The sequence below is a fragment of the Necator americanus genome, chromosome II, assembly GCF_031761385.1.
Source record: "Necator americanus strain Aroian chromosome II, whole genome shotgun sequence".
In the NCBI taxonomy this organism is placed as follows: Eukaryota; Metazoa; Nematoda; class Chromadorea; order Rhabditida; family Ancylostomatidae; genus Necator; species Necator americanus.
In genome coordinates this window covers 21,947,788-21,961,838 of record NC_087372.1, presented here as the reverse complement: position 1 = coordinate 21,961,838, position 14,051 = coordinate 21,947,788, and the positions used below count along the sequence as shown (strand labels likewise).

At 42.5% G+C, this 14,051-nt stretch overlaps 1 protein-coding gene across 2 annotated transcripts; it reads left to right on the top strand.

The window, feature by feature from the left end:
* Positions 1–1,293: 1,293 nt before the first annotated feature.
* On the top strand, positions 1,294–10,135 carry RB195_018986 (uncharacterized protein; the record flags this gene model as incomplete). 2 transcript variants are annotated; one of them, XM_064186638.1, is made up of 7 exons in its annotated part: positions 1,294–1,413; positions 3,572–3,628; positions 6,753–6,878; positions 6,983–7,084; positions 7,948–8,124; positions 9,801–9,926; positions 9,983–10,135. In XM_064186638.1, 7 exons carry the CDS (start codon positions 1,294–1,296, stop codon positions 10,133–10,135), a joined length of 861 nt encoding a protein of 286 aa, XP_064042519.1. The 2 variants fall into 2 exon arrangements, with proteins under 2 accessions (XP_064042519.1, XP_013303660.1); XM_013448206.1 differs by lacking the exons at positions 1,294–1,413; positions 3,572–3,628.
* Between the last annotated feature and the right edge of the window lie 3,916 nt (positions 10,136–14,051).

Genomic DNA, 14,051 nt, shown 5'->3' with positions numbered 1-14,051 from the left:
CAGCTTATACCTCAGTCTCCAAGAAGAAAGGTGTGTCCTAGCATTCAAACGTCATTTCTTTCACTGTGAAGATGTACCTGTCCCAAGAGATAACGCAATCATCCCTGAAACATCTTGAAACTCAGTGATAATAATTAATTAGATCACTAAGAACCTCTGTTACATAGTGACGATTTGTGGGAACCCATTATTCTCTGAAACCCAGCCATTCCTTGAACTTTAACTTTAAATGCAGAGAAATGTAGGAACACATACTGCTCAAAGAAGTAACAGTGCTCGTTTTTGCGTTCCTTTCAACAACCAAAACCATGACATTTCCTACAATCTGAGGAATTGATTGTTACGTTCCGGAAGATATGTTTTCGAAAAGTTCCAAAAGATTGATAGCCTTGCATGGCAACATTGTTTCACAACAACCATTTTCAAGCGATCCAAACTAAAAATGCATTGCCTTTTTTCTGAATATGTGACTTCTGTGGAGCGCACATATCTACAATGAACGGAATGGCGATCGAATTCTGTTCTCTGGCTGTTCTTTGGCTTAAACCGATATTGTCCCGAATATACAAAAATGCCGGCAGCTACGAAACTGGCAACGTTTTTTTTTTAACAGCTCCCTGTACTACAAAAAAGGCCTAGTTGCAATCTTTACTCAAATGAAACAACACCTGCGACACAGCAAGTACATTCAGAACCCCTGCGAATCTGAAGGAGGAAACGGTAAACAGTATACGCATCAACAGTACTGCATTAAAACATGGATACTCTCCGAATGTTAGTTTTGGTCGCTGCACCTTTTCTATCTGAACATAGGAAACATCTGAAGTTCTTACTGCAGTGATGAATACTTGCTGGAGACGAATGCAACAGTCTCTTGTAGTCTTTTGTCCGTTAAGGTGTCTTACTTTCAGAAAATTTTAGTAACACCACTGTACTCCTCCAGAATGAAAATTACACTATTACCACTCCTTTTTACAAAAATTTATTTCTTGGCAAAATATTTTACGCCACCATCTCGAATTTTCTCACCTAGCAGGTTCCTTCTCTAATTAAAAGCTTCTACACTGAATATTTCTCTTTTCACTGAAAAGTATTTGAGATTACAATGTGCTTGTCGATTATCGACTTCTCGCGAAAGTGCGTCACCTGGAAGAGAAAAGTGCAAATATCAGCGCCGGATTCATGTGATTTAAATGAAAGGTCACTGACTCCGATAGACATAGGTCGGAGAACCTGCTAGGAGTTTCTTTGTTGATCACGACGCTCACTGACACCGATTTTATGAAGGTAAATATGGTGTGGGGAGTCCCCGTGTGTAATGTGCCAGATCGATGTGACTACGGCCAAGGACGATTCATGAGGACCGCTGCAGCCAACCAGCAGCAATTATTCCGAGAACCAGTCATGTTTCTGGTATGAGTCAGACCACCAAGCGATATTGCACGTGAGGAGGGTTTTGTATGATAAACAGTCCGTGCGAATGATTCCAAGGACTTGCATCAGTATCTGCACATCACACGAAAAAGTCGATAGTTTATGATATGGTGGAGTTGTCAATTGTTGTAAGAGGGTGAACTAAATGTGCATAGCAAAGGAAACTGTATGCAACCATGAACATACACGCTAACAACACAACCGCAGCCGTTAACCAATAGTAATGCGGGCGAGAGTACTTCTCTACGCGCATTTCTTCCAAGGTTCACAAACTCATGCATAGACACAGTGTCACCAAGCACTTAAATTACAATATTTTTCCGAGCATCGAGCGATTCGGTAACTCTATCCTTCGAAATGTGGTTACATGTACACGGCAACTAGTTCAAAGAGGAGTAATAGAATTGAAACGAAAGAGGAATGGCAATGGGGGTGTACTGTAGGAAACAAATTGGAATGAAACTGAACGCTCTTGTCAATTCAAACTTTAAATTGCAGAAGCAAGTTCGTGCCTTTGTGTAAAAGTTCATTGACATCATTGCGCGTTCTCGTCCGACCTCTATTGCGTTTCAGAGGTCTATGCGATTATTCGGAATCGTAGAGTCCAGCACCAATAATCCACCGGTCGCGAATGGAGTTTTGGACCGGCGAATTGATGGATTGCGTCCTTAACGCGGTGGATGAAATTCTCCTAATTTATTCCGGCTCTCTAGAATTTCGCAAAATTTGGACATGTTCCTCTTAGAATAGACTAATACAGTAGAAGAAAAGAATCAGATCGCAACTAATTGAGTCATGTCTAAGTGAGTGCAGATTGAGTGATGGACTTTAATAATTATCTTTTAATCTACATTAAGCAGAGCGTAGAAGAGGAAACCTGATTTTAAAAAAAGCATTTGTTCTGTCAAAGCACACGTGCAAAATCTTTGCTCCTTGAAAATGTTCTCCTTTATGATTAAACATCTGATTCGTCGCTTATTTTTACACTGAGTCTTAAAACACAGAAGACATATTTCATTCAGTGAAACAAATGCTGTTTTAAACCACTGCCGTTGGCTACCTAGTGCTTCAATATGAACTTCGATACATATTTCCTCCAAACGTGTAAAATTTTAGTTTGAAGCGTAGAGCACAACATATAGTCATTCAGAAGCAGATTATAATGGAGCTCGAATCAAATAGAAACCAGCTCAAAAGTTACCGACAATCCAATAATGAGAAGATTCTGATAATTGATCATACACAATTCATACACATATGTAGTTGTTTTCGGTCTATCGAGCACCGAAGCGTTTTCCATGTACGACAAAAAGTCACTTTTGACTAACAGAAGTTTTAATTTGAACCCGGCGCAAGATCTTCTGCGATTAACGTTTTTCGTCCATTTATTTGCTCAATTAGAGGATGAGACTCTGTTGTGGCAGGCTCTTTACGTTTAGCACATTGGGCGCCGACTATATTGTATATAGAGAAAGCTGCTTTTCGAAAGAGACGAGGAGGTTATTCGTAGGGAAAGGACAAAATTTCCATCTGCAATTTTCGAACGAGGACTTAATCTTCAAGTGCTTTTTCTTCTCGGCGGAAAGGACTCATTACTGGGAAGAGGATAAAGAAACAACAAGAGAGAAGAAATTAAACCTTCTAAAGACTTTGCCAATTGTAGCTTTTTTGAAGTTTCGTGCGAGGTGTAAGGCTTCACCGTTCACGAAAATGCCGTGTCTTTCATTGGGTTTCCCATAAGTTTCTTTTCACCATCCTCAACTCTTGCAATTCACAATCGCTTACAAGGAGAATATGGTACAGTTTGATAAATGCTTACGTCTATCCCGGATATGAGATTCTTACTTCATTTTCTTGTTTCTTTTCTCCTCCAGTTTACACGATTTTAAAAATCAGCAACAACACTCCGTAGCTGCTGTTGATGGCGCAACCATGTGGATGACCTTAGTAGTATTTAACGGTGAAAGTCAAGAAGTGCATCAATTTCTGAAAACCATATTGCCTGCTAACATCTTCCAGTGATCCGTTCCGCTTTTTAGAAAATTTGAAATTTGTAAAAGAGTAATTGAATGTGTTCTCTGAACGAGTTAGGAGGACTCAATGTTGTCGAATAAGATAAAACTAGAACTTTGAGCAGGTGAGAAGAAAGACACCGTTATTGCGCCAGCGCTTCGTCTTGACCACGTTCGCGGTGGTGAGTCAGCCGATGTTTCCACAGCTGCGTCGGGCGCATCTATAAAAGCGCGCAGATCCCGTCCCTATCATCACCGCTCATCCGTTCCTTTCCCCTCTGTCACCGCAATACCGTTTGAAGTTTATGTGAACACGCAAGCATCCTTCTTAAAAAAAGTCACTCTGTTCGAGACTTCATCGCTGAAATGATGTACCTGTGGCATAGCTCTCCATCCTTTTCCCTTCGATTTATCACAAAATTCGGGAGATGAGTAGCAATAGTTCTTGTTCATTTCTGCAAGTGTTCCGCATCAACAGTTTTTGATATCGGCTAACTCTCGCACAGCAGTTCACAGGTTGACAGCAGGACATGTATGTTCCTTCTCCTTTTCCACAAACGAAGTATTGAAATGTTGGAATTGTCTCTACCTTTCAAAGCCGCGTATCCAAATAATTACTGTGCCAATCTCATAACGAGAAATCTCGTATTTATGAACACGTACTGCTGCTATTGCACTTCTACCACATTTTGACGTTTGAGAAACTTTAAAGGAAGTTTCTGGTCGACTCAGTTCAAAGTCTACCAGAGTCAAATCTGATGCTTTTCTTTACGTAAACGTCAAAATCTTACAAACCGCAAGCTAACTAGATTCGTCTGGAATAAGAGTTGACTTGATCATGTCAAGCCGTAAAAATGTTATGAGAGCAGGTAGCTATGGAGTTCTGGACAAGGAGTCGAGATTATTGAACGGCTCCTGCAGATCTGAAACTAGTTGCTGCAACTTCAGCTTCACGTGACTTTCTGAAGAAGCGGACTTGGTCTAACAAAAGGCGAAGAGAACTAAAAACAAACAATTGAAACCGTTTGTGCTGCAAAAAGCCAAAAGATAGAAAAGCTAGGGTCAGCAACTTCTGCGCAGATCATGTGATCACGACATCGCGCAATCTTTCACATTCCCGTGACCTTCGCTTCCACCAATATTTCTCTACACATTTATCGGTCCCTCCTACACATACACTTTTTACATGTGCGATGATCACAATGTGCCAGATTGGATTCGTTCTAATGGACTCAGACTCACTGCAGTGCGCACAACATCCATTACTTTAATAAACTTCCCGTGAGTTATTCTTCATACCCCAATTCCTGCGAACCAGTTACTACCTCTTCCTGTACGCCCGCCTCCATTACCCATCTCCCTCCGTCTCCTCAGTCTCATTCAATCTATGAATGTGGCCGACAACAGTCAGTTGCTGGATCTTTCATGTTGCCAACTGCCTGTGAGCAAGCGTAACAGCCGCGATTCGTTCGACTCCGGTTTTTCATGGATCCATTACTTTGTTTGCTTCTCTTTGGCGTATTTCTCACCGAAAGTGCAACCCCAGATGCGTGAAATTTGCTCACTATCCTTCTTGTGTGCCCTCTGTAAGCTACATGACAATGTTCAAAACCTTTTCATCACTGGCACTTAATTACATGGAATTCGTATGAGAGAGTGAGTGGGAGTGGGAGATTCGTTGAACTCTTAGGAAAAGCTGGTCTGCTCGCGGCGTCGAATGATCGCGGGCAAGAGCAATGGCTTTGCTTCACAATCTTCAAACACACGGTTGAGCACGTTTTACCTTTGTCGCTCGAATTGCGGTAGTCTGGACTGCTTTTCTCTTGATTTCAATTTAAAGCGCTTTTTCTCAATTTCTCAAAATGAAACGCTGACTAGAATTCATTGAACAGAAAGGTATTTGTAGATTTCTATCTATTCTGGTTCGGTTACATGTGTAGGTTTAGCGAGAAAAAGAATAAAGTTATGCTTTTATGGCAGCAAAGAAATTAATCACATTTATTACTATACTATAACACTGCACTAGTAGTTTCTATCGACTGAAAAAGCGATTCTTACTTTTCTCTTATTTCGATCAAGGTATTAATGTTGGGGCAATATTTGTTAGTGACACAATGATCTAAAGGGTAGGAGCCCTGCTCTTTAATACGGATCTCTTGCCCGCATCCTCTCCCTGTGAGTCCAACTGCTACATAAGACTTGTGTTTTTGCAAATTAGGTCTTCGAACCTTCTACTTCAGCAATCTGCACATTCCAAGGCGTTAACAGCGTAAGTACGTGTTGCTGCTTGCTTGACAGCATACTGCAAAGTAAGCAGGTCATGTAGACGAGCTGCGAAACAATAACAAACGCGAAGTGCATCCATTCAACAAGGAACCATTGTTCGGTAGAACCGGCCGTGTCGGCTTTTTGCCATCACCCTTCTAGAACTTGTTGAACTTGGGTAATGGTATGGTTGGTCTTCATGCGCCTCATAAAAATGTCTCTGAATAACATGTGGAAGTGTATCCTTGATATTCAGATCCTGTTATGACAGTACGAGAGGGTCACAACTGCATAACATTCTGTATGCAACTTCTATCAAAGGCAAGAGAGAAATTTGCGATGTTGCGTTCTCTTTGGTGGTAAATAAAGGGTAGTACGTAACTTGCAGGTGTCACTATGAAAATGTTGTACGCTCCTCGTGAATGCAGAAATTAGATGGTTCAAAAGCTCATTTCTCTGGAAACTCTTATCTTGTATTCCTGGTTCTGAATCTGCAAGGATACATTAAGAATCATGCTAGTTTACAGAGTTCTACAGGGACATTTAAGAAATGTCTCTACAAAACTCTGTAAACTGTTATACTGTAGCACCCGATTTACAGCTACACGTTATATCACCTAACCTTTCAAAACATCACACCCATTCCGATGTAAAATGGCAGCTCATAGGCCTAAACTTTAGCTTTTAATTCTGCCATCAACATCAGCGACCCAACACTTGGCAATGCCTTGGTGTTAGGCAGGACCCATTAGCTCTAGACAGACGTTGCACCTTTGCGGACTTGATAAAAGGGGAGCTCAGTTTCAGCTCTTCATTTCTCAAACGCTGAGAAACCAGAAAACTCGTTTACAGAATTTGGAAAGAGAAACTAGTGAGTACCTGTTTCTGATCGGGAGGGCAGTCTGTCGGAAAAACTATCTTTATCGTCTCCGTTCATGTTAGTTTTTGTGCATTGTAGACCACGTTTATCGATGTGTTGGGGTATTTTCTCAATTCGTGCGAGCATTCTCAGCTGCTTGCTTTACTCGAGCGCTATTTCAGATGAAGTTCTTCGCTCTTCTCGCCCTTTGTGCGCTCGCCTTCGCAGCTCCTCGGGACAAGCGATTAGCGGTGAGCACGATCACTGTCACTGGAGGCGTTGGACTTTCCACCGGTTGCGTCGTGACCGTAAGTGGAGTATTGGTGACATAATTTTTATGCCATTAATGCATTATGTATTTCTCTCTGCTTTTCAGCGCTGAATAATCTTCTCCCATCGTTAATTCCTTTAGGGCAACGTTCTCTATGCAAATGGTTTCCGCATTCGTGAGCTTACGTCTTCCGAGCAACAAGAATTGAATACCTATCAGAACGAAGTGGCTGAATACAAAGCGGTAAGATTTCTCTAGGAGGAATGCTCACAGAGGCAAAAATGTTTGGTATTGTGACATGTCTTTACTTTATATCCAAAAGTAAAAAGAACCTAGACTGTAGAGCATTTTGAAGTTTTCGCTTGCTTGTGTTCTATCCTTAAATTCTCCTATTCCGTTGACGATTACTCTTTCTTTATGGAGTATTTTTTAGTTCTAACCTAACATATATAGTTCGATTACATTACAGTTATAAAGAAACAATAGTTTATAACTCTAAGGAGTGTAAAGAATGAGAGAAATAACCTAATTCTGCAAGCAAGCGTTTTACTATGGTCACATTGCACGCTCACAACGTAAAATGCTGATCTAAAAGTTGAGTTGAAGAAATCGCAGTTAAATGTGCTGGAATTCGGAGCCTGTCACAGTTACCGTGAAAGAGTTGGGTGGGAGGAAAAAGGAAGGAACAAATAAGGTTCGCATTTGTTTTTATACGGTCTCTGTAATGAGCTAGTGCTGATTTTTTTTATTTTTTCCTTAACATCCAATCCTCAGTAAGCATAACAAGAATATGTAATATGTTTCAAAAGGAAATTTCAACTAAAAGTAAAGTTGTACGCAGCTGACGTAGGACGAATATAGGTTTGGCTTTGGCAGGCGAAAATACTAGTCTTCTAAAACACTAATATCTTATGCTACCATGACCTGCCGCAGCGTATCTAGCTGAGTAACTCTAAATTGTGATTAATCCTGTTCTCTGTGACCCCCTTCTTGAAAGGTGTTACCATCAAATAGTGATAAACGCTGCTCTCCACTTCACCTGTTGTTTTCAAACTAAATTAGAAGGCATAATTTCTCGTGAACATCATAGTATAGAACTATTTTAGACTCTTAAACAAGCGATCAAAGAGCGAGAAGAGAGCATTCGAGCTCGTCTCGCTGGCAAGAAAGTGAAGTCGGTAGCAACTGCCAACCAAGAGGACCTTCCGAAGCCACCGAAGAAACCTTCATTCTGCACTCCAGAAGACACGACCCAGTTCTTTTTTGAAGGATGCATGATTCAAGTGAGCATTTTTCTTTCACATTAGTCGCTGGAAGTGCTCAGGTACAGCCGCTGGAGCGCTATTTTGCGTTGCTTGTTCATATTTGCTGCGGTTTTCTCCAACCACTGCAGTCGTTTACGAAGCAGTCAGCCGAGGAATTTTAGTCATAGGGGCATCTGAGTGTCACTGAAACAAACTTGAAAAGCACTAGAACAATAAAATATGGTAGAGTCAAAACGACATGAAGCATAGTGCAGTTGCGTATGCATCTTCTCTCGAGTCGTTGCGGTGAAGCGCAACGGTTAGGGGCGCACTGGACCATAGCTGCAGTTTGCGACAGCAGCACCTCGATTCCAACTGCTTCCTCCACGGCATCGTTTCGAGCGCGTGCGCAAATGCACCATGCTTCGTGCCGTTTTGACCCGGCTATAGAGCTTTTTTCCATCGATTTCAATTGTAGGTTCAACTCAACAAATTGGGGTGGGACGCCCGTTAATGATGACCACCTGTGAAATCAAAGTACTGAGAGTGAGCAATGGTCAAAGCTTCAGTAATTTTTATGATTTTGCTGCGCTGGAAAATAGGATGAAAACGGAAGCGGCAACGAGAACAATAGATGCGACCGCAAGAAATTACGGTACTTTCACACTTGCTGCGGTGCGCAAGCTCGCGCTGCTGCCGGCCCATCTTTCACTTGAAAACAAGTCGCTGCTCTTTGCTGCTCGCCAAACTGTATCAATTTTGCTCGTCGCGTATGACTACATGCGCCGACCCACATTTGAGTAAAGCTTTGAAAAAGCGTTCAGGATGCTTTGTTCTTGCGCAACCTTGTCAGAACCTATGGCTAAAGAATAATTATTCAATGGGGGAGGGGGACGGGGGCCAAAGTAATTGTCGATGGAGTTTACCTTGCTTACAGACAGAATCTTTTCGCAGTTTTTTTTTTCACTTGAAATAAGACCTCAAGGGATGGAGGTAGTCCGTCAGAACCTACGAACCTACGAAGGCGAAAAACCTTTTCTTTAGTTTCTCAGACTTTGAGGAATTCCAACTTTCTGCCTGCCACAGACGTTGGGTGATGCCTGTAAAAAGCTCGATCGACTTGCAAAGGAAAGCTTTAACAATTTAGGCCTGCTAGAATAATTAACACTAAGGAAGTGCCAAGGTAATGTTTTTAAGTTCAATGCTGTAAAATAGTAATTTACTTGCACAACTCCTGTTAATAAAGGAAAGATCACATCAAAAGATTTTCTTTTGCCTAGTACATTCATGCTAAAAATGAAAACGAGCGTAATGAAAAACATTAATATTCAACAGCTAAAATGTCAGTTTATCCCCGAATATTTTTCCTATGACTTTGACATTGTGCGATGCTGATTCGTCAAAGGTCGAGTTTTAGACTGGGATTGGAAAGATAGAAAACAGCTATTAGTATTGCTTTCTTCCATAGTCCAGTAACCGCGCCAAGAGGCATGGAGATGAAAACTCTAATCAGAAATGAACACAAAATTTTCGCCACTCTCTGGGAACTATTTTTGGAATGCAATTACAGGGTGCAATTACTTGTGGATGCTAACCAAGAATTTCAGTGTGATAAGGATTTCGGCTACCAAATCTCTGGTTTCTGTGTTCAGTAGCACTTACGCGCTTTTCCTGACTATCGTTGTTATCCTCTAAAAAAGACTTTTTCTTTTCAGAATAACAAAATCTACGTCGGTAACACCTTTGCACGTGATCTGACTTCTTCTGAAATCAGCGAGCTTAAAGAATTTGAGAAAAAATTCAAAGTCTATCAAGATTACGTTCAGAAGCAAGCCGAAATGGTGAGCCCACCGATCGAGAATCCACACTGAGCTCTTTCAAACCCTTTTTTTTGCAGCAAGTGAATAGTCTCTTCGGCGGATCGGACTTCTTTTCGGCGCTCTTCAACGGTGGCGACGCAAAGTCGACTACGACCACTCTTGCACCGGACCTACCGGAAGATGCTCCAGAGCAGCCGCCTACTCCAAACTTCTGCACCAGGATCATCTAAACGTGCTGCGGTTACATCCACTATGGTATTGGTTGGATTGATGGATAGTTTTGCTACTCCTCTTATACTTACGGTGTCGCTTAGCCCTTTAGTGATGCACTGCAATATCCGATCATTGTATTGGAATATCTTGTATATTTATATATTAAAATTATTATATAATATTCTGCATTTCTGTGTTGAGAAGAAACTGTGGAAAGGAATAGCATCAGTTGAGGAGGCAAAGTATTCCGATATTTATTGCAACGCTGCATTTTTTGAAACATCATGCCATATAGTAACGAGCTCAGTACGTCGCGTGTGTGTTCATGCATGTAGGTATCTGGCGCCGATGCACCCGTTGCACCCCCTTCTGTAGGTATCTGGCGCCGGTGGACCCGTCGCACCCGCTTCTATAGGTATCTGGCGCCGGTGGACCCGTCACACCCCCTTCTGTAGGTATCTGGCGCCGGTGGACCCGTCGCACCCGCTTCTGTAGGTATCTGGCACCGGCACACCAATCTGGCGCCAGTGGACCTGTCACACCCCCTTCTGTAGGTATCTGGCGCCGGTGGACCCGTCACACCCCCTTCTATAGGTATCTGGCGTCGGTGGACCCGTCGCACCCGCTTCTGTAGGTATCTGGCGTCGGTGGACCCGTCGCACCCGCTTCTGTAGGTATCTGGCGCCGGTGGACCCGTCACACCCCCTTCTATAGGTATCTGGCGCCGATGGACCCGTCGCACCCGCTTCTATAGGTATCTGGCGCCGGTGGACCCGTCGCACCCCATTTTATAGCTTTCTAGCGTCGAGGCGTCAACTTGACGCCGGTGGACCCGTCGCACCCCATTTTATAGCTTTCTAGCGTCGAGGCGTCAACTTGACGCCGGTGGACCCGTCGCATCCCCCTTTTCGAATTTCATGACACACACACATACACACACATACACACACATACACACACATACACACACATACACACACATATACACACATACACACATACACACACATACACACACGTACACACACGTACACACGCACACACACACACACACACACACACACACACACACACACGTGACAGAATAAGCCCGTTATTATATACATGACAATGATATTCATGTCATTTCAAGTCAACACATCATTCTTATTGAAGTGTTGGTGAAGAGGAGAAGAACTAATAATTTGAATAATGCTTTCCAAATTGTAGCGGTCCAGACGAATGGAATGGGGGTGTGAAATATGGTTTGAATATCCTTTAAATATGGTACTGAAAATTTGGGCGAAAGATTACACAATTTTCTGAATCAGTACTCATATTTCTGATTAAAAATGCGGTGATGCCATTGTTTAAAGAAAACGATTTTGATTCTGTGCAAGAAACTTAGAGAAGGTATCCTTTTCGGACTTCTGCTTATCACTGAAGACGGGCGCGCACCATAAGAGGCTACGCTAGCTTTAGCCGGACGTTCAGATTGGTATAATAATAATTGATTGTAAACATAACAGTTTTCCCTCATATTGCGTCAAAAAATTTATTGAAGGTCAATGGGAAGTGTCATGCTCTGCAAACAGAGTAAGGATTGCAGATACACTGATTGAAAGACAAGAGACGGACATTTCAAGATCCCAACCACAGAGAATGAGAATCTTGTTTACTTTTTTTTATAATTTTTAATGGTTCTCGAGTGCACCAGCACAAACTTGCAGACTTCTCGTGAAGTTCATTTCTAGTTAATCTACTTTTTATCCTTTTCTTAAGAGCTCAAGGAGGTAAAAGACAACTGCCCTTGACCCACTGAGGTAGAGGACCAAAAAAGAGTTCCCCTTCACATATAGTAGGTTTCCGCAGAAGTTTCGTTCTCTATCTTTATTTTTGATTTTTATATGTTATATTTTACTGACAATATTATTACTACAGTAATATTTTTTACTACCTATTCAACAACATGGGCATTTCAGGAAACAGTATTGTCAGTAGAATAAACAACAGCCTTCGTCCTTCGGTGTGATACTTCTGTTAATGCTTTTGCCCTAAGACTCAGATTGCTGTGAATTAATGCGTTGTCTACCCTGGAAAGAAAGTTATAAGAAAGTTATAGGATAACCTAGTACATGTATATATATAGTATATATATATATAGTGGAATTTGGAAACATTATTCGATGTATGAGTCTCCTCCTTTCTCAACTATTAGCGAAGAATGAATTAAAATGAATAGAACAAGAGAGAATGACATGAAGACGTGAATATCACTATCGTAGTGATAAAAATAACGTTCTACGTCAGATCGCGTAAGCTGTTGGCTACTATGTATTGTATTCGCACGTGATCAGGCGTTCACGTGTGTTTCTTCTTTTTGAAGAAAGGATGTTAGCAGCATGAGGAGACATGCTGGGAAATAGATATGCGAGAAGAAACCATGGAAAGCCATTCTACCGCTTTGGGGCTCCCGCGCACCACTCCGACGAAATGGAACCCGTTTCTCCTCATTCTATAGCTTTACACACACACAGACACACACGCGCACACCTACACACCTACACACCTAAACACACGCGCACGCCTACACACCTACACACCTACACACCTACGGTGTGTGTGTATGTGTGTGTGTGTTTGTCTGTGTGTCACGAAATTCGAAGAAGGGGGTGCGACGGGTCCACCCGGCGCCAGATACTTATGGAAGGGGGTGCGACGGGTCCACCGGCGCCAGATAACTATAGAAAGGAGGCGATGGGCCCACCGGCGGCAGATTGGTGCGCCGGCGCCAGATACCTATGGTAGCGGGTATGATGGGTCCAACTGCGTCAGATTGGTGCGCCGGCGCCAGATTGCTATAATATGCGACGGATCCACCGGCGTCGGTGGACCCGGTCATTGGTGCGCAATAACTTAGTGTGCATGACGAAAAAGATAAATTGTTGGAGCCTTTTCATAGCCGTCACCACTAGGCGCTTTGCTCTTCACCTTTATGACTCCTCCGCGTGGCTATTTCCTTCTTTGTTCGCCTCAAGTTTGTAGCATGCCGTTCTCAGAAAGTGGAAACATGCATGCAAACGGATGCTTAAATAGTAGCAAGATGTTTACGTGATCTGACGTGGAACGTTATCTTTATCAGCAGGATGATGTCTTTCACGTCATTTTATGTTAAAACATCATTCTGTGATAACTTTTGGGAGAATTCAGGAGGAACACCCATACTTAGAGTAATGCTTTCAAATAGTATCTACATTACTCTGGCATCGAAGGAATGTTTGTAGCTGATGGTCGAGTATTCTTCAAATGTAGAAATGACGCGTTTAGAAGGAAAACTCTGTGGTCTTTAATAATTTATAATATAAAGAAGAGAAGGAAAGCGTTGTTTAAAAAACACATCTAATTTTACAGAAAACACCACTACTATTAACTTTCATTGATCAGTTAAGGGGAGCGAAACTAAAACCACCGAAAGTCTGAAGCCCGGCTTTAGCCGGACATTCAGACTGGTATATAATAACGAGTTTAGTCCGTGAGTGCGTGTGTGTGTGTTTGTCTGTGTGTCACGAAATTCGAAAAGGGGTGCGGCGGGTCCACCCGGCGTCGGATTGGCGCGCCGGCACCACATATCTATAGGAGGTGCGACGGGTCCACCAGCGTCGGATTGGACCGCCGCCGCCAGATTCCTGTAGAAGCGGGTGTGACGGGTCCAATGGCGTCGAATTGGTGCACCAACACCAGATAGCTTTAGAATGGGGTGAGAAGGGTCCCACGACGTCGGATCGGTGCTCAATTACTTTCTGCAGATATTGCGAAAGGTAGGTTAGACGCTTCAACCGTTGCATATTCATGGCTACTACACGTATTGCATTGCACCTCTATGAATCTTCCACGTTTCTATTTCCTGGCAGTTTACCTCAGCTTGGTGCCATGCCTTCCTCAAAAAGTGGAAAC